Source organism: Microtus ochrogaster, linkage group LG1 (genome assembly GCF_000317375.1).
Source record: "Microtus ochrogaster isolate Prairie Vole_2 linkage group LG1, MicOch1.0, whole genome shotgun sequence".
NCBI lineage: Eukaryota > Metazoa > Chordata > Mammalia > Rodentia > Cricetidae > Microtus > Microtus ochrogaster.
In genome coordinates, this window is record NC_022027.1 from 8,195,790 (window position 1) to 8,216,733 (window position 20,944).

Below are 20,944 nucleotides of genomic sequence, written 5' to 3' on the forward strand. Positions count from 1 at the left end.
CCCGGTGCTCCCATGGCCAAATGAAGCTTGCCACATAGCCTGGCCTAGGTGGCAAACAAAAAGAGACTGCTTTAAACAAGCGTGGAGTTGAGGACTCACAACCAATTTGTCTTCTGGTCTTTACACCCAACACGTGGAAGGCACCCATTCACCCACATTCACAAACACACATACGCACAGAAGACTTATACAAACCAAACAAGACATCTGTTTCATTAGGCTTACCAAGGTCATAATTTTTATTATACTCTGAATAAGGCTGATATTTAAAGAGCAGAGAAAACGCCTATACAAAAGGTTTATAGAACACTCATTTACATACTGGATATATATTCTTTACAATATAGAATGGTGAAGACTGCGCTAACAGATAAGGCAACATTACAATGTCTTTGACACTGAGGATAAATGCAGTGTGGCTTCTAACATGGGTACAGCCCAACACTGGAGACTATAAGACCATTAATGAGAAGGTTAACGGGACCCTGGCTATCTATTAAAAGTGGTGGGGCATCACTGAATTTACTCCCAGAATAGTGTATTAATTCATGCCCAACTGACGCCTGAACAATACCCTTTCCCAGTGTTTCTGAGCACACAGTGTAGTCTATGGTGTTGCGTCTCATCTTATTCTGTTCAATATACACGCTACACGCAGAAGACAGAACCAAGGCCTATCAGCTTGTGAAGCTGTCTTCCTGCGGTTCCTTAGAGCAAATTCCATGGTACCCTTGACCACTTTTAACGTGAGTAAAGGTCACACCTGGCCAGTCAGTTTCCAAAGCACATTTATAAGGCTTCTTGGATGCATTCCATGCTGAGCACTGTGGGAAGCCCTGACACCTCCCATTAATTAGGCTTGCTTCAGCTCTGGCCTGCTGATTTCTAACTAAGCCCTCTCCCCCCTCCATCAGAAGGAACCTGGCCTATGGTCTTTGGGTCACATTTGTATATAAACCACCACAGGGCATGGCACTTCTTGGCCAGAGCACAAACTTCAGCCCCCCACCCCCACCCATATCCCAATCTGGATTTTTAGCTGCATATGAGTAACTGAAACACTAGAAGCCTCTGTGGAAGACATAGGGCCTCTAGGAAATGAAGGCGCATTCCCCCAATCAGGCACTGAATCCAAGTGTGTCCACGAAGGAGGTCCGCAAAGACCAAGGCAAATATTTGGCACAGAAACGAGGCACTTGCTTTTGGCCCATCAATAGGAGCTAAAAAGTGGAACGGTCCACCTGTATACACACACAGACACACACAGGAGCTAAAAGTGGAATAGTCCACCTGTATACACGCACAGACACACACAGGAGTTAAAAGTGGAATGGTCCATCTGTGCACACACACACACACACACACCATACACACACACACACACAAAACACACTGACAGAGTTGATTTCAATTCTACATGTAGCTACATCTCTGCTCCTTTTAAAACAGAGAATCCACTACGTAGATTTCCAAACCCAAGCCTGACAGCAGTGGCCCATCCCAGCCACCAGATGCGCAATCAGGCAGAGGATTTTAGAAATCACAGAGTGAGACTTTCAGGCTGGAATGGGGACGATCAGAGCCTTCCTGGGGTGTAGAGTTCAGCAAGAAGGAGATCCTGGCTTTGCCTCCACTTAGCTCTGCTGCCCTCCACTCTGGGAAGTGTCAAGCTCATCTCTGACCGCTGGGAGGAGCAGTCAGGAAGCCTGCAACTCTAGGCCGCCAATCTTAGCACAAGCTGATGACTCAGTGGCTAAGATGACCCAGCGAATCAAAGCTAGCCTGGGAGAGTTAGAATTTCTCTTCATCCCCCTTCTCTCCCTCCTGACATCCACAAAGGTCCCCACAGAAGCTGCAGGAGCCACGAGGACAATCACGGTAACAGCTTAGAAATGCACACGCTTTAGATCGCGCAGGCCTGGAGACGGCCCGGCCAGTCTTGCGGAGGAGACGGAGAATGACCCTGGTGTCTTAGTGTCCCATTCCTCTTGGACATTCCCTTCAGGAAAGAAATCATCCACATCTGGGCAAGACAAATCGGTATGCAAACAGAGGGTGGGCTGCTTGAGGCAAAACTGTTGGGCAGTTCTGCGGAAGAAGAACCGGGCGCTGTCGCCCTGGGACCACTGCTCACCCGCTCCTTGAGGAGACAGTCGTCTCTGGTGTGTCTACAAAGGGACAGCTTAGTCGGCTGCAGCATTTGACACGGGTACCGTACGGCAATGGCAAGTGGTTATAAATAATTTGGCATGAGTAAAATATAAATTACACACAATGGCGGTTTTGATTCCGGCTTCTCGCTTTCCTCTCAAGGTCCTCTAGGCTCTCCACAGCCCGGCTGGCCACCTTGCGAGCAGGATCATGGAGTGTCTCTGGCATTGCATGCTCCTCCCCAACACCAGAGGTTGCCGCTGCTCTCAATTCACAGCCTTTCCACTGTTCCTAACTTAGATTCCCACCACGGTCCAACCTGCACGCACCTTCCCCAACCATGCATGCCCTCCTCAGCTTCATCATCATCTGCCGCAGAAAGACAAGATGAGGGAGTCGCTGGACAGAGTGCATCTGCCGAGAAGTGGGCACCATGGTTACTCAGCCCCTGCCACGCAGGCTGGGTGCTCCTCATCCACACAGATGCCAGTGAGCCAGGGACTCGAGGCCGCCTTGTCTTATGTATTCTCTCCTTGTATACCCCTTGCCCGAGGGACACTGGGGAACCATTTCCTGGCCCAAGATCCTTCCATTCAAAATGCGCCTGACTATATGGGTGTGTCAGATGAGAAGTTACTCTCAGGAAAGGCCAATCTGTAGTGATGTTGTTTGTTCCTGGTTTGAAGAGCTGCCATATTCTCCCCTCTTGGGTCTGGAATGTGAGAATTTTCAGTCTGGTACAAATGGGGGCCCCGCCTAACCCCACTGCCATTTCGAGGGCCTCATGAGGCATCTGGCGGGCTTGGCTATGAGGGACTTAGATCTTCTTAGGGGAGCCAATCATGACCTTTGACACAAAGTTGACAATGGCACTGGCAGGCTGCTCGGGGTCATGCTCTGCAAACAGGTGGCATACGTTGTCTGTAGCACTGCCCTGCTTCCTGGCCACAAATCCGAAGACTCTGCAAGAGACAAGAATAGGTCAGAGTAGCCAGAAGTGTGCAGCAGCACACATGCATGCACCACACACGCAGCACTCGCAAATGTATGAACCACACATGCATGCACCACATACGCATGAACCACACGGGCAGTGCCCACAAATTCATGAACCACGCATGCTTGCACCAAGCATGTAGCACCCACAAATGCATGCAGGATCTCACTTTCACAAAACAGCAACCGGGGAGCAATAGCAAGTGCACCTACAGAAGTCTATGATGTGCCAAGCACTAGCTTGGAGACCTATCCACCACCCTGACCTCTGCTCCTTGGAAACTGCAGGGAGAATGAGTACTGAGCCTAGAGAAATGCTACCCCACCCTAAATAAAAGCTGAGGCCTTGCTTGCTCCTTAGCATCTCTTCTAGAGGGCTGGGGGTCTTCCAGACACCTTCTACAGGGTCCTGAGCTCCAGCTGGCCATGCAAAATCAGGGTTTCCCCTGGAACTTCAAGGCCTTAGGAATTCTAGGAAGAATGCCAGAAGCTCCCAGAACCTGCCTAGACCAGACACCCAACCCAGAAGGCTAATATGCCAAGAACTCCTCCCAGGCCTGCGAGACTATGATCACTTCAGAAAGCTGCGGCTGTCTGCTACTCCTGATCAGTTCTCCAGAGCACGAAGCACTCTGAAATGGGCCTGCGAGGAAGGAGGCATGTGATGGCCACTGGAGATCAGCAGGGCAGACTATGCAGAGGAAGCCAATCTGGGGGGCACAGGGAAGCCTCTGTAGTGGGGTGAGGACTAGGCTCCCCTGATCACCTGAACAGCAATGCTGAGCAGGGAATCAGACCTTGCCGGCCAGAGGTGCAAAACATAATCCTCAGAGTTTGGGAAATATCAGCCACAGATTTCAGTCCTGCTCACACACACAGTCTGAGTGCCTCAGCAGTAGGGGCACCCTCTTAAATGGTTGCATTAAGAGATCTTAGGGGCTGCAGAGATAACTCAGGAGATTAAGAGCACAGCCTGATCTTCCAAACGTCCTGAGTTCAATTCCCAGCAGCCACATGGTGGCTCACATGAGATCTGGTGCCCTCTTCCAGCCTGCAGTCATACATGCAGACAGAACACTGTATACATAATAAATAAATAAATTAAAAAAGAAATCTGTCTCAGTGTGTATGCAAAAGGACACTACAGATATAATATAGACAGTCATAGCCATCCCACCACAGGGGATAAGCCAACACGGTCCAGGCCTGTACTTCAAAATCTGAACACTTATCCTTATTTTCTGCTTTCAGTTTAACCCAAACAAATATCCCCATTGACAATGACTGCTTTGTTTTGTTTGGTCTTTTAATGAGCCCCTCTTTGCAAATCTAGACCTGAGCTCATTCTGCACTGTGATTATCCTCAGAAAGAGAAGAGATGCTGGAGACTTACTTAGAGGACGGGCCATCTTTGATCCACCTTGGGAATTGAAGAGAAACAGAATTCATGTTAACGTTTTAAAATTAAAGGATGAAAGCATACTTTTTGGTGATAAAAATGGAAAATTCTTACTTTCTGTCCTGTGGGTCCAAGGCACAGAAAATGACACTGCTCACGGGGTAATGCCTCCTGAAGAAGAGCCTGTTGGGGGGTAGAGAGAGAGGGGAGCTCTAGTCATAGGGCTCTGGGATGATGGAAAGTGGGCTGAGGGGTCCCCCACTCCCCAGTGGGATGACTGTGAAGCGGGAACCATTTGATGCCTTTACTCGTCATTTGGGGAGAAGAACGGTCAACAGCCCGACACTGGGCAGAACGGTTCTCGCGAGGGGACAACAGAAGCACCCCCAAGAGTGATGGTGTCAATCACTGGGAAGGTCAGGAGGGGCCAAGGAACTCTGAGGAACTGGAAGGGCCAGTGATGCAACACAGAAGGCAGCTCAGGACCTCTGGACCTCCTGGCTCTCCCAAGGCTGAGCTCACGTCAACAGCACCATGCATGGCACGTGCCATCTGCACTCTCTAAGTCACTAAACCCTGAGGTAGGTGTTTTGACATAGGTATGAAAGAAGGAAAAAAAAATCAAACATCAGAGAGGTAAGGAGTTTGCTCAAGGTCTCCTGTTGCAAATGCGGGGAGAAGCACTGACAAGCAAAGCCAGACTCTACTCTGTGGTCCTGCTCGTACCCCAACTGCACCATCCTGAAATGGCAGGTGTAAGAGTCTATATTCAAACTTCAGCAACATAGGAAGAAGAAGACAAGATCTCACGGAAAGAACTGGCTCTGGGTAAGGCAATGTAGGTGTGTGGGCCTGCAGGGAGGCTACCACTGAGGGCTCAGGATGGCCTGGGCTCTGTCCCCTGCATTTGCCACAAAAACTCCTGTACCGCACTGTGTTCCTTTGACCAACATGAGCTGCCCACCAGCTATGGAAGTAGTTATGCCAAAACAGAAGCCAGTAGATTCTGGTCCATCTCAATGGTTTTAAAGCAAAAACTTAAAAGGTCTTTTTAAAACAACAACAACAAAAAAAAAAAAACTTAAAAGAAAATAGCTTAGGAGCTAGAGAGCTGGCTCATGGGTAGCATTTGCAGAGCAGTCATGAGAACCTGAGTTCAGATCCTCAGTACCAACGTAAGAGCTGGGTGTGCTGGTGTAAGTTCTAACTCTAGCACTGGACGGACCAGGGGAACCGCATGGCTTTGAGCAGATCCCTGGAGCTCACTGCGAGTCCCAGGCTTACTAAGCGACTCTGTCTCAAAGAAAAGAACAGAAACTAACTGAGACAGACACTGGGAAGGAGACCTCAGGCCTCCACACTCCTCCCACCCACACTTACTTCCTCTGGTTGTCAGTCAGGGTGATGCCCTGGGCCGACACCTTGAAGTGTACCACTGTGGACACTGGCGGAGGCTCTTGAACCAGGGTCATACTCAGGGCTTTCTGGACCGCCTGGTGACCAGTAAGGGACTCCATTTCCACGGAGTTCAAGTACCAAACATTGCAGGCTGCAAGACAATGAAGACCGGGTGAGAAGTGTATCCGTCAGGACTGCTGGGGACATACATGCTCCGGCGCATGGGGAGAGACCAACCAGAGGAGGAAAGGATTAGGAGCAACTTCAATGTGTGACCCAGGCCAGGAGCACTGGCAAACACATGCTCCCTGCTTTCCAGTATCAAGCAAACGCTTGCTCTGGTGCCAAGCAGAGGACATAATAAGCCACTGTGGGCGAGCCTGCTGGTGAGAGAAGTATTGTACACATACGGGATCTTCCCTGGCCTCAGCAAGAGGAAAGACAATGGTCACGTTAACACAAATGCCCAAAATACAGTAAGTATGAACTCTCTGAAATTCCTGAGAAACATCCGAGAAACATCCATGAGGTGACTCTGTTCTACAAACTACCTTGTCTAAAGTGTTCAAAGGGCATGCAAAGGAGCCATGAAGAGATGGCTCACAGCAGCATCTCTCCACAGCTTAGTGCACAGACTAAGCACCACCTGCCATGTGTCCCAGCTTCCTACACTTCCTGGTTAGGGTGTTCCCTGTAATCATCTCCTCCCAGTGGGTGGGGGAATGTGACTGAGTGTCAATATGGCCCTGAAGACCCCACTATCCCGTTTAGCCCCTCCTCCTGCGTTACAAGCTACAGTTAACAGATTTGAGAGTGTAGAAGCTGGTTTGTTAGCACAGGGCTTTAGGTTCCGTGCGAACCTCAAGAAGAAAGCCAGGGTCTCCAGTGAGGAGATGGAGAAGGGCCCTTCCTTAGAAACAATCCTGTTTGTCCCTTTCGGGACTCCTGCTGAAATCTGACAGTCACTGTGGAGTGTTTCCAGGGTGATGAGGACATTAAGAGAGCTTCATGGCTTTCATCAGACCGGAGTGGGTGGCTACAAAAGTGAGGTCTCCTTTTCGGCTTGCTTTCTGGCTCTCCCTTAACACGACTCTCATCTGTATTTTGTCAGAGTTGAAGCAGCACAAAGCCACCCTCAGGTGCCAAGCAGATGACAATACCATCCTTAAACTTCAGAAACAGGAGCCAAAATACAGCTCTCTCCTTTATAAATGACCCCCATCTTGTATAATGTTAGAACCACTGAGAAGAGATTAACAATGGAATTGCCCTTGCTTGTTTTAGTCTGCAGAAGGCAGCAAGGGGCTACGCTAATTCTGCCTTAAAGGCCTCTAGAGCGGTGGTTCTCAATCTGTGGGTTATGACTCCTTGGGGGCTGGACGAGCCTTTCACAGGGGTCTCCTAAGACTACCAGCAAACATAGAGATTTACATTACAACTCACAGCAGTAGCAAAAAAACAGTTATGAAGTATCAATGAAAATAATTTTATGGTTGGGGGTCACCACAACATGAAGAACCGTATTAAAGGGTTGCAGCGTTGGGAAGGTTGAGAATCACTGCACGAAAGTTTCACAAAGCAGGAAAAAAAGCGTCCCTCTGGTGCAACCCACAGAGAAACTCAGATGAAGTGCAATCGGATGCCGACTGTCCTGCATGCTCTCGCTCTTGGGGAGGTCCCTGAAGTGGTTCTACCCTCTCTGCTCAGAAGCAGCAGGTACCACCCCTTTGGACGGGAGCACCTGCCAAGAGTCCAGTCAAGCGGACTGGGGAGGACTGCCACAAGAGGATGCTCCAAGGAGATGTAGCACAGGGACCACGGGGGCTGCAGCGCTCTCTCTAGAACACAAGCTGGGAGTCACAGCCCGAGGCTCTGAGATCCTGAACTTCAGGGAGTGCACAAAGTGACAATGGAGAAGGAAAAGAGGAATGTGGTCTTACACTGACAAGCTCACTGGAAGAGGGAAGTCCCTCTCTCCATTCGGAAGTTAAAAGTTAGTCAGGATTGAGCTTCGCTGGACTCAGAAGAGAAAGAAAGGGAAGGAAGGTCTGTCCTGTCCCAAAAGGGAGCAGACACTGAGAGGCAAAAGACCCTCAAAGACTTGAGACAAGTCACCCTCGCTGCTTTCAGGCAGGACTAGGCCTATGAGCTCAGCTCCATGGCTGAACACTTGCCCAGCCCCACCACTGCAACCCAACTTAACGGGAATTTCTTAACTCACAAATAAAACAGAAGTTTCATCTTAAATACTTCTGGTCTGCAAACTTTATTCACCCTTACACTCATGAAAAGGAGCTTGACCATCCCAGTGTCTAAATGCCACTGTTTCTGAAGCAAAAGTCAACAAGAAATTTCTAGCCCAAATAAAATGTTTTCACTACTCTGAGCTTAACCTAGTACCTCTCAGTAGTAATGGGCCCAAAGAACAGCCTATATTTATCACCCCCAGTTTGCAGATTAGGCTCAGAGACGGTAAGGATTATATATATGGGCAGTCAGTCACTCATCCCCGAGTTCAGGCCAAGGTGACTTTGCTAGAACACACTTCATAGAGAACTTCGGTGTTCAGACCTGCCTCACAATTGCAGGTAAGATCACTAAAGAGGAACTTAAGTCTGGCTGTTTTACTTGTATGTTAATTCCCATCTAAACTACGGGTTTCCCTGTGTTCTCTTGCAAAAGAGAAAGGTGTCAAAAATTCTTAGAATTAAAATTGTCAAAGGCTTTACGCCCACAAAGCTCTGATGAAATGGGTACCTTTTATGCTGGGGTAACCCGAGCCCATTCTGGATAATTTAGCCACATTTTTCAGGAGGATCTGAAAAGCCAGGAAATTACTTTAGGGTCCCACTTCTTCGAAGATTCAAAAAGAAAATCTCTCATAAGCATGCGAGACAGCTAATCCACAGAGGAGAATGTTCTTGCGCATACACATTACAACAGGAAAAAAAAATGGAGATAGATTGTGCCCAAGGATAAAGAAAGGGTTAAATTGATTCTCTCAACGAAATAGGAAGCAACCAGCAAATGGTAATCACGAAAATTATATAGCAACATGGAAAAGTGGTTAGCAGGTAATTGGCATAGCAGAATAAACCGTCTCTGCTATGATTAGAACTATAAAATCAAAAGCATGTGTGCTATGAACAGGCACTGACTGGAGGGAAGCCTGGAAAATGGAAGACGTACTTCAGGAGGGTGAACACGCCACCTCTGATCCTGTCATGTTGCATATGCAGTTTCAGATGACGGCATGTGTGCATGTGTACGTGTGTGTATGTCTGTGTGTATAAGTGCACGCAAGCACGTGAGTGTATGCCTGTGTATTTTGATCAAACTACTATGAAAATCCGATAGACTTGGCAACCTAGACGTGATTCACAGGAAACCACAGACTAGACTGCTGTCTTGGAGGCACCACAGGGAGCTTCCAGATAAGGACTGCTCCAACTGTGGTACCAGGCAAGAGGAGATGCTGGGAGAAATACCACCTCTGGGGCATGACAGTGGGCCAGCACCGACTCCCACAGAGTCAGGCTGTCTCTAGCAGGTACTGTGTGGCAGCAGAGCCAAGTGTTCCTGGAGCAGGGAAACCTGATGCCACAGTGCTGCATGAGACATCAAGCAGGACAGCGGGGTCTTCAGACCCACGGTGGGGAGCTCCATGAGCAGCAGAGAGCTCCCGTGCTGGGAAAAGTTTACATCTGAAGGTGGTTTCAGGTCCACATATTTGAATTCATTTGTATCACTTCCGGGACTTTAGCTTAAGACAATATGCAGAATTCAGGAAAACTCCGATAGAAAGATGGTCCTTCAAGCATAGCTTATAGCACTGAAAAACTAGACAGGCAAACTGGGTGACCATGAAGAGTTGAACTACGCAATGGAGCACTATATAACCACAAAAAAACCTGAGACTTGCATTATAATTGTACAAACCATGAGCAAACTCATTACACAACTACAAAAGAGAATGCAAAAGAATTAACAGGAAGGACAACCTCAGGAGAGGGGAAGTGGCGGGGCAGAACTGGTTTAAAGCGCTTCCAGCCCCCTCCCCCTCTTCCTGATGTGAAGGTGGTGCACAAGTAACAGGTTTGGGAGTCATTTATCCCGATTCTTTAAAAAAAGAAAAAGAAAGAAAAAAGAAAATAAAAAGCAAACCTTAAAAGAACACAAGATCTTTATTAAATTATACACACAGGGCACTAGTTGCACAGTCACCCTATCTACAGACTCATCAGAAGCCTGGTGGAAAAGCCCCCCTTTAAGGGTTAGCTTACACTCCTCAGTTTCAAGAAGAAACAATTAAGAACTGAAGGCTTAAAATAGAGAACCAAATTGTTTCAGCTATTGGAAGAAAGTCATAATGACATTAGTATCAAATGTCCCACCGGCACTGACTGCTGTGGCACTGAGTCTTGGCTTCTACTGTGAAGATATGGGACATTTCCAAGAGCGTTAGCAGGAGTCTGGGAGCAGGATGACAGGGGAAGTTTAGTTGGGAGAGGAGGCAACTTCAGTGACCAGAGATCAGAAGAGTCCCACCTTGTTGCTACAGTGTCCGTGTTGCGGGTATTCTAAATGACCATTGCTAATCCTCAGGCCAGGGTGGTGCAAGCTCCACACCCAGACCTGCTGAGCTGAATCCCTGCCTAGGTACTGCTCGGTGGAATGGAGATTCACAATCCTAATGTGTTACAAATTAAAGGAAAGAATCTCAAAGCAGCCTTAAATTAAGCCTCGCGACTTAATGCCCAACCCAGATAATTAAACAGACTACAAGATTTGATAAGAAATCTTATCACTGAGAAAATCCATCCATTAGAAAAAAATTAATGTTCTTTTAAAAGATGGGAAAATGTATTTAAATGTATTTAAAAATAGTGAGCTGCAGCCACTCCACACAAGATGTGGGAAATATTAGGGAAGAGCCAGAGGTCAGGGATGACTGGGGAAAACAGTGTCTTCTGAATACACCATGACTACCACACTCATAAGCTCACAGGAGAAGAAGATCAAGGCAGCCAACAGTCCAACACAGCTGGAAGAGACACGCAAACCCTAGTCCCTAGCTGAAGAACCAGTGACAGCTGATGTCTAGTAAAGGAAGGGAGAGCCAGTTTTGTTTAGCGGGTATGGTTCCTGGTAGGTGACCATGCTTCAGGAGATGGTCCCCATCCCTATGAGTACGTTGGCAGAACTCAACTCAGTGAGTTATTACATAAAAAAAGACATGAGGTTTGGATGAGGAGATGGGAAAGGAGGATCTGGGAGCAGCTAAGGAGACTATGAGCAAAATACATTATATGAAAGTCTCCAAAATTCAATAGAATATTATATTAAGATAATGTGCTGGAATGGAAGGGAAGATGTAACCTCTAAACACCAGGACAACAGTGGACATCATTACCATGGCCGAATGTAACACTGACTGGATGAATGTCGTTAACAAGGAGAACTACAAGAAACTGCTTACGATGAGCAATATTACACCAGAGACGCCCGCAGAGGCACGGTGGTTCTGGCACTCCTCATGCGGGACAGAGAAGCAGAGCTCTGCTGCTAACACAAATGCAGATGGTGCTTCAGGCAAGAAGCCAGCGTGCTCTGACCACCGCTCGTTACCTCAGGAGCTCCATCCACGGAGTGGGATGAGACCACGCCACCCACTCAGCTCCATGAGGCCAGCTCTCAAAGATGGCCATGCCACCATGATCCTTTTCCTTCAGGGTTTTTTTTTTTTTTAAATAAAATTGATACATATTTGTGATTTAAAAACCAATCATCACAGGCTTTTTTAATTTTAATTTTTGAACACATTTTTAAGAGGTAGAATCAAATAACCAAATTAGCCAAAGGCCATGCTGATGTCTTAACCTCAGAATATTACAACATCAGTGTGTTAGACATCGGTATGCATCAGTATGACACGGGGTGTTACTCGTGGAGGGCTCCAGGGAGCACTTGAAACAAAATTAGGGGCTTTGAGTTGACCTCTTACGTGGTACCACTCAGTGTCTCCTGAAGCCACTACGGGCGGTGGCCCAGGGACAGCCTGCTCAGGCTCAGAAGAAGTAAAAGAGACGTGGAAAAGCTGGCTCCCAGAGAAAGGCGTTATTCTTGGGACAAGTCCCTGCCACCTTTGCTGTGGCTGTGGCTAACCCACCTCTTTGGAAATCTAAAACATATTCCACATTATAAATGAGAAAGTCTTTTTTGGTTGTACAGTGGTCACATAATGGGTTTAACTTTATAGAGGAGACGACATTAGAAGATTACAAATTATGCAGAGAAGATAAAGATATTTCTTAAGACTCTACAATGGCATTCTAGCTGGACAGCGAGTCTTTAGGGAGATACAAAACAGTGAGACACCACTGTTCCTCTGTCAGAATGAGCACATCCTTCATAGTGACGCCATCACATGTAGTAAGAATGTGGAGCAAAAGGAAGTTTCCCAACTGCTGGTGGAAATGCAAAATGGTACAACCACTATGTAAAAAAAAAAAAAAAAAAAAAAAACTTCTATACTTTTGCCACATGATCTAGCAATCAGGCTCCTTCATATTTAATCAAAAACGTTGGAAACATATTGACCAGAAACCTTTTTTTAGAAGCTTTATTCATACTTGCCAAAATTTAGAAGCAACCAGATATTCTTCAGTAGCTGTGTGGATAAATAATCTGTGGCTCACCCAGAGCTGGAAAGATACCTTAGTTGGTAAAAATGCTTGTCGTGGAAGCTACAAGCATGAGGATTTGAGTTCCAGGTCCCCAGAAAGCACACAAAAGCTAGGTGCAGTAATTGGGACTATAATCTTAGCACTAGGGAGATAGAAACCGATGGATCCTTGATGCTTGTTGGCCAGCTGGTCTACCCATTGACCAATGAGCTATAAGTTCAGTGAGAGACTCTGTTTCAAAAATATAGAGTAACTGAGAAAGCTATACAACACGGAACACATGTTCCATGCCTTGAAACACATGTGCACACATATGTTCAGGCACCCACATGTATCCGTACAAACACATATATATGCTCCTGCACAACCCACAATAAAAGAAGCCACCAGTCCATGAAAGTCATGGAAGAATCTCAATGCATATTACCCAGTGAAGGAAACCAATCTGAAAATGCAATACAGCTTGTGTTTACAGCAGAAGTCATTCTAGAAAAGTCCCAACTAGAGAGAGCATAAAAAGATCAGTGGCAGTGAGGGTCTTAACCATGTGGTAGGAATAAGTAGGGAGAGCAGAGGGGAATTTTAGGACAAAGGAAATACTTTGTGTGACATTACACTGATGAGTGAATACCAAAGATATTTCTTAAGCCCATGAACTCCAAAGTGAACTCCATCTCTGGGTGGGGCACTGGGAAATTTAAACTAGAAGCAATCAATAGGAGCCCACAGAGGAGAGTCAGTTTTCTTCATGCATGGGTGCCCTGATAAGTTATTAAACCCTACATGGCCAGGTCTAAATACATGTGTATATGAGCAACACTGAATGGACTTGTGTGTGTGTGTGTGTGTGTGTGTGTGTGTATGTGTGTGCGCGCGCGTGTGTGATAATAATAACTAAAGAAGCAGGGGTCAAGAATATGATAGGGAGTGGGGGCATGGAAGGAGTAGGGAAGGGGGGAAGAGAAATGATGTAAGTTTTTAAGAAATAACAAATTTTAAAAGCCTGAGCTCTGAGTAAGCTATGGACTTTACTTGATGCTGTAAGGACACTGGCTCATCAGCTGTAGCACCATGGTGTGGGATCTGGGAGTGAAGAAACAGCATTTATATGGGATCTCTATGCCTTTACAGCTTCCTGTCACGGATCGAGGAAAACCTATTAATGAAGATATTTCCACAGAGCAGCCCGGTCTCACCACAGGGACGGCAGAGTGGGTCCAGCAGCTGACTCACGTTGCCTGACTGTTGAGTCACAGTTTCAGGACATCTTTGCATTTTCAGCTAGCAAGGCGGTCACCCACATCCTGCCATGCTGTGCCCCCACCTCCGCCCCCACACTAAGCACAGGACTTGACATTTATCCCACTGAATCTGGCCTTGTTCAAGTCAGACCAACAGCTCCAGCCTCTTATGCCCTGACCCCATCTCCTCACAGCTGGGCCCCACCCAGCAGTGCCAAGTGGCTATAAAAGGAAACTTCCTTCACCGTCCACAGAAAAGCAGGAAATGACTGTCTGAAGGGAAGTCCTAGCATGGAGTTCGGTTCTGCCCAGAGACTCAGAGGCATAGAGACAGAGAGAACAGGGCTGTGTCCACTGACCTGCCCCCTGCTTCAGCAACTCGGCTGCTGAGTTGGCTGCTGTCTGGGGAGAGTTTTCTGCTATTTCCTCCAGGGGATCTGCAGGAAGAAAAGAGAAATAAGTGCTCCTGACACAGTAGTCCACACAACAAGAAAAACTTTATGACAGACTTCGCAGATGGTGACAGCACCGTTAATTTTTGATAGTCCAGTCCACAGAAATTGCCATCCCACCTGGAACAGAGATGGGGGTGCAGGCCCTCCCCGGAAACATTTTTCTGGTCTCTGAATTCATTTACATGAATGATGAAAATTTAAAAGAAAAACCCCATTTACTTCCAGGAACGCTGGAATACACAGTCAACTCACATATCTTCTGGATATTAATTTCTAAAAATTATCCTGGGTATTTTCTGACAAATATAGAAGTAAAAAACTTATTTATTCATGACCTAAATTTAATCATAGCAGCATATGTCCCGTTTTGTAGGCCTGTAAATCTACAATGCAAGTGACCTTGAAAATCAATCTGAGAATATATATACACACACACATACATACACATATATACACACATGTGTATATAAAGTAACTACTTACTTATGTATATATATTTTACATTCATGTATGTCTGTGGACCTTATGAATGCCTGGGACCCAAGGAGGCCAGAAAAGGCCAGAATCCCTGGGATGGGAGCCATAGATGCTCCACCTGACATGAATGCTGGGAATTGAGCCTGGATTCTCTGGAAGAGCAGTCAGTGCTTCAACCACTGAGCCATCTCTCCAGGTCCCCCAGTGTCTTACATCTTTAAGCTGAAGAGTCTTTGTTTTCTAGAAACCTTCCCATGTGTAATGTCTTGGAGCTGTTGTTTTCAGCAGGGCCTTCTCCCTTCTTAATTCAGGAGGCCACCTGCCTTCTTTGAGGTTTATGTAGAGCACTCGTCATTAAAGAATCCTCATCTAACTATTTTTTAAGGCTCTCCACGGGTCCTGGGAGCAGCATGCTGTGAATAATGCTGCAGAGCCTACACCTGGCCCCTCTACACACGGCCCGGTCCGTCTACACTCAGCCCTCCACCGCATACCTCTCTCTGGAATGAGCAGCTTGCAGGGCAAAGCCAAGGGCGTAATGGAATGCTGGCACACCAAAGCTGTCAGGCTCCCTGCAGGGAAAAGAGCAAATGAACAGAACATCCCCAAGTTCTTCACCTGCTGTGTGCTGAGCCAGAGAATGTGTTGAGACCAAACTCCCAAAGCTGAGCCTTTAGACCACTGTGGGATGATGTGACCCAAAACTCCCAGAAATGATAAGAGGTTGATCAAGGGACTTGCGGTATATTCCCAGCACATCCGCCGCCTTAGTAAGTATGAATTGCCCATGCTTCTTAAGGAGGAGGATACGAGGTTGCCCAGATTATGAAAGGCTCTTGTTTACAAAGGTGGGGGAAGGCTCTGGTGGTGGCTCTGTGTTCTTCCTTGTGCCCGAGGGATGGGGACACACTGGGCTCCAACCCTGATGGGACCCATCAGCTGACTTTCACAGTACTTGTTCACTTGTCTTATTCTAGCTCTGGGAGGTCCTTTCCATTGATTTGGGTTTGACAAGGGTTTTGAAGACAATTACACTTTCAGCTTATCTTAAATACAAGACTTCAAATGGCAGCAGCCGTAGACCTGGGGGCTGAAATGAGTAACCCACCATGGCAGAGAGGCCCTCGGATCTCAAGCCACCTGAAGCAGGGGATCCATGCCCTGGTAAGCATCAAGAGAGCGTCTCAAGTAACTCACCAAAATAAGGTTCGTTGGAGCACCCTTTCAACCGCACGCCCTTTGGAGTACACTCAATCAAGAAATGCCGGACAAGTTCATTGGACAAATCTCCGGCTGTGGAAAGAACAAAAAAAAATATTTTTTAAAATTTAAAACATCAGAGTAGGGGGAAAGGTTAGGAAGAGGGAAAACAGGACAGCGATGGATAGATGGTGAATGGTTGGACAGACAAACAGATAAAAAGGTGCCTCCTGCAGATACAAAAGCTAAGAGCTAGACCTAAAAAGGCTCCCTCTGAACAGGACTAAACTGCTGCACTATGGGGCTACCTAGAAGCACCCTTGGGACCGTCGGTGGGCAGTGTGATAAGAGAGGTGGATAGTAAAACCTCTTGGAGTAGCAACGCAGACACTACGAGAATCCCCCAGAGACACCCTCAAACATTACAAGAACTCCCAGAGAAGGGATGGATTAGCAGCTCAGAATGACACTGGCTTTGAAGCCCTCGCTACGTTCCTCTGGGAGAAAAGGGCACTGAGGTTCGGGCAGAAAAGACTTGAGCAAAGAGCTGGAAGGATGCCAGCTCTCTGGGTGAGGTGGAGTGACAGCTGGATACAGAAACGCCTTCAGCACCAAGTATTCTGCTCTGTGGGAGCAGCATTCCACTCTACTGATAGCAAACAGAACACTTGTTTTCACGCCAGCTGCTGAACCCAAAGAGAAGTGGCACCAGGAGAAGCCACCGAATGGAAAATGTTCTGAAGATGGAAAAGTACAAGCGGAACCACGAGAAACAGAAGCTTTCGAAGCTGCTCAAGTCTATAGACACCCCATGTGCTGTGTCTCTCTCTTCTACTGCTGCCTTTACCACCCTCCATAAGAGGTGACCTCTCAATATTGCTGCTACTGAAACCTCATGGGAGCAAGATCTGCTGGATTTGTGCTTGGAGGGGTTGCCTGACGAGGCGGAATATCCCTGGTCCCAAATCCAAAATTTGGAAGATTTGGAGCACCAGTATGAAGCCATAAATGGTAGATTCTATACCATGAAAAGTTCAATTCATGTACAAACTAATAGAAAATATTGTATGACGGTACCTTCATTATGCATGAAGTATGCATGAATTCTATACAAAAAGGTAAACAAATTTAATGTTAAGGTTTTGGGTCTCCCACGTCCCGTTCTCAGCACCCACATGGCAGCACACAACTGTCTGTAACTCTAGTTTCAGGATATCAGACACCCTCTTCTGCTCCCCATGGGCACCAGAAATGTACACACTATACAGACACATGTACAGAAAAACCACCATATAAATAAAATAATAAAGTAATAATAAAAAGTAAGGACTTGAGCCTCATTCCCAAGGCATCTCACTCATTACGCACGTATGAATACTTTGAAATCTGAAACTGATCAGAAACCACAGACACTTGGGATCACTATGGTGAGGGATACTGAGCTGGAATTAGGCTCCAAATGCTGTTTTATAAACAATAATAATGTATAATAATAATAATAATAATAATAATAATGTATCCAGCATGTCAGCATTTTCTAGGGGCAGTCAAGCTTGCAGAGAAGGGAATCATGTGATCCCATTAAAGTCCACGTCCAATAAAAAGGAGGAAATAGACACATGGTCCATCCTCTGGGAGGAGAAGATGCAGGACTTCCAGTCTAATGGAAACACCCACTGAAGGTCTAGATTTTACTTGTGGAAATGGCCCCATGCAGATCCTGCTGCCAAGGGCTTTTTGGAATGCAGAGTCTAGAATGACCACAACTGTCTCATCTCAGGACGATTGGAGATGGCACAGTGACTCACTGGCTCTTCACTCATTTGATAAACTCTTCTCTCAAATCTATCCTTGGACTGCAAAATGCAAATATCAAATAGAGACCTGGGTGCACATGCAGAGGCAAGACTGTATCCGTCTCCACCATGAAGACCACCATGTATTGCTACTCACATAGCCTTTATCCTCGGACTTAGGATAAAGTTGGCCCAAGGCAGGATACGTTCCCAGACTTTAACTGACTTTCCCTGGTATGTCCCTAAGCAGTGCTCCCAAGTAAAACCTGGCAGTCCTCAGCAGCCACATCAGAGTGAGCGCTCAATGATGAAGGCCTGTATTTTCACCCAATAATAACATTCTGTTGAGCATCTTATGATAGAAATCCTAGATGTTCTATGAGGCCACATTTGTGTGATCTCACTTATCCTGTGCCCTCACCAGAAGCCCTGCCAACACCCACAGGTTTAGGGGGGAGCCTCTCTGACTGAGCCCCAAGTGCCTCCTAACCTCACTCCCTAGGTGCAGGACAAGCACATTCCAGAAAGCAGGTCAGCTACCCATGCCGGAGGCTGGCCCATCTGCAACCACATCTTATATTCTTGGGACAGCTCGAAGCTGTTTGCTCCAGGAAGCTTTCAGCACAGATTTCATGCAAGGATTTGGACGAATTTTCTCAGATCCAGACATGGAGTGGGAAAGCAGGCACCCGCCTGTCTTATGTGCAGGAGGCACCTCAACTGTGCTGTTTCTGATTCCTCTGGCCTGCTAACGCAATCAATGTCCCTTCCCATAGATCCATGTGGCAAAGGCTCAGCTCTCGGACAAGCATTCTGGTGGTCAGCAGAGACCATGAGAAGGTGTGGGGAGGTCTTAGGGTCACTGAGGGCATACCCTCAAAGGAAGTGGTGAAATCTAGCTTCCTCCTCAGCCTCTCCCTTTCACCCTGCAGGCGTAGAGTGAGCACGTACTCCCTTAGGCACAAGCGTGCTATCATGATGATTCATCACTGGCCTGGTACCAGAGCCAACCAAATGGGCTGAACCATCTAACACCGTGGGCCACAGCAAACCTTATCTCATGATAATTACCTCTGGCATCTTGTCACAGGGCTTCTACCACACACACTCCTCATGACCTGAGGCTGCTCTTTCCCCCAGTCCAAAATGACCATTTGGGTGGTAAAGAGAAGGCAAAGAAGACATTTTCCTTGCCAGGGTTAGTGATATGTGGTAAAGATGGTTATATATAGGGGCAAAGGGGGTAGACAAGCAAAACAATAAAAAAGTCAACCAACAATGGAAAATATATTACGATATATTTGTAAAACAAAACAGAGTGGCTGGAAAGATGATTCAGAGGTTAAGAGTACTGGCTGCCTGCCCTTCCAGAGGATCGGAGTTCAATTCCCAGCACCCACATGGATGTTCACACCATCTATAGTGAGACCTGGTACCCTCTTCTAGCCAGAGGGCACACATGCCAGCAGAACACTGTATCCTAAATAAGACTAAATAAATAAAAATAAAAGTTTAAAAAATAATAATTAAAAAAAGACATCTCTGAAAGAGAATAAAAGCTATAATCTCAGATGTCAGTGGCTCAGGGTTCTGACTCAAACCGAGACACATAAGACCAAGTACATTCGTTTTCACAATGCAAGTTAAAAATAGAAAAAATAATCATTTCGGAGATGAGTCTGCCCCTGAGTGATAAGTCAAGCAGTAATGTCTTCCATGTGGTCACCCAAAGAAGGAAGGGCTGACACGGAAACAGGGAGCCTTCCTGGGTTCTTGGCTTGGCTGTATTATGGAAAACACTAACTTGCTTAAAACAAAAGAAGATAAAATGTATAAATAACGCGTGCTCTTAAATAAGATAACTACCTAAGGAAATAACCTTCTAACGCAAACACTAAAGGGACCAGTGAGAGCAGCTGCCACTCTCTGTCACTGTTTTCACCTCGAAACAAAGCACGTACAAACCCCAGCTAGTCCACCAAACCTTACCTTTCTTGTTCAGGTGCAAGACAGAAGGAGGGGGTGTGGCCACCTTCATGGCCAGGCCGTAGGCCCCTCTGAAGGAGTGACTGTCCCTCACGATGAATGACCCAGGAGCTTTGTCCTTCAACATGGCGATGGCTGGAGGAGGAAAGGCATGCATGACCGCAGGGAACAAGGGCCACTGCCCACTCGGACCCTAAGATGGCTCCCCCTATGAAAAATCACACTAACAGCTGAGCCCCGATGCTCAACACCACTGTCCTCTTGGGGTCCCAAGGGATGGCTCAGCTGCTGGAAGGTGGACTGTGACAAAGCAAGGTGGCCACTGACGTCCCCTCTCTTCTGCACGGACGTATGTGCTCCTCTATTCATCAGTGTGAAACCGGTGCTGACACGCTTGAAGTGCCCTACCTCCAGGACTCCTCTTTTTTATAAGTCAACCAAAGCTCAGGGGCTCTTGACAGCCACAGAAGATGGACTAAGACCGTCCCTTCTTCCAGCTGTTTCTGCAACTGGGGCCAGTGGGGGTTCTGCCTGGCAGATAAACACGAAGTAAGAAAAATGCTGTCTTCTCTCCATCTGTGCTGCTGCGCAGGGAAACAGGAGTCAGGAGGGCACAGGGACACGGGCAGCAGGGGCTGCTCTGCGGAGCCCTTGGACTTGTTAAGCAGCTCTTACAAACAAAGGTGGCCTCAGGGAAATGGAAGTCTTCCCAGGCCCTGGTTGTTTTCCCCACTTCCTTTCCATTTAAAATGACAACAGCTTCCTTGAACCCACAGGAAGGCCTAGAGTCTCTGTCTCTGTCATCTCTAAGATCTAATGGCAGAACCTCGTGGAGAAGACTGGACTTTCGGAGAGACGGAGGGCCCCCGTGAGCTCCTTGTGTACCAGGACAACCAGGCAGGCCACAGGAAGCTTGTGATAGAGCTCCAAACACTCCACTCCCCTTCACGGCCTGTAGCCACCAAGCTGACTGTCCCACAGTCCATCTCTCTCCTCCATGGCCCTCTTTCTGCAATGCTCTGAGGGGTCCTTAGTAGAGACCTAAACAGAATGTCTCTTCCTCAAAGAAGTGTTGGGCTGGCGTGGCTGGTGAGCTTAGGGAAACAGCCAGTGTTCACATTCCATACACTGCATGTCTATGGCTGAACCCACTTCTCAC

At 47.1% G+C, this 20,944-nt stretch overlaps 1 protein-coding gene across 1 annotated transcript in view; it reads right to left on the reverse strand.

Annotated features, from left to right (window-relative positions):
- Window positions 1-215: 215 nt before the first annotated feature.
- Window positions 216-20,944, reverse strand: part of Tns3 (tensin 3) — a 194,938-nt gene continuing 174,209 nt past the window's right edge. The window contains exons 24-32 of the mRNA XM_005359223.3: window positions 20,317-20,369; window positions 19,789-19,920; window positions 16,001-16,096; window positions 15,298-15,375; window positions 14,231-14,308; window positions 5,927-6,095; window positions 4,661-4,729; window positions 4,541-4,567; window positions 216-3,113 (exon numbers count right to left, since the gene is read on the reverse strand). Coding sequence (XP_005359280.2) covers window positions 2,969-3,113; window positions 4,541-4,567; window positions 4,661-4,729; window positions 5,927-6,095; window positions 14,231-14,308; window positions 15,298-15,375; window positions 16,001-16,096; window positions 19,789-19,920; window positions 20,317-20,369 — 847 coding nt within the window. The 3' untranslated portion in view covers window positions 216-2,968. The remainder of the gene's footprint in view (window positions 3,114-4,540; window positions 4,568-4,660; window positions 4,730-5,926; window positions 6,096-14,230; window positions 14,309-15,297; window positions 15,376-16,000; window positions 16,097-19,788; window positions 19,921-20,316; window positions 20,370-20,944) is intronic.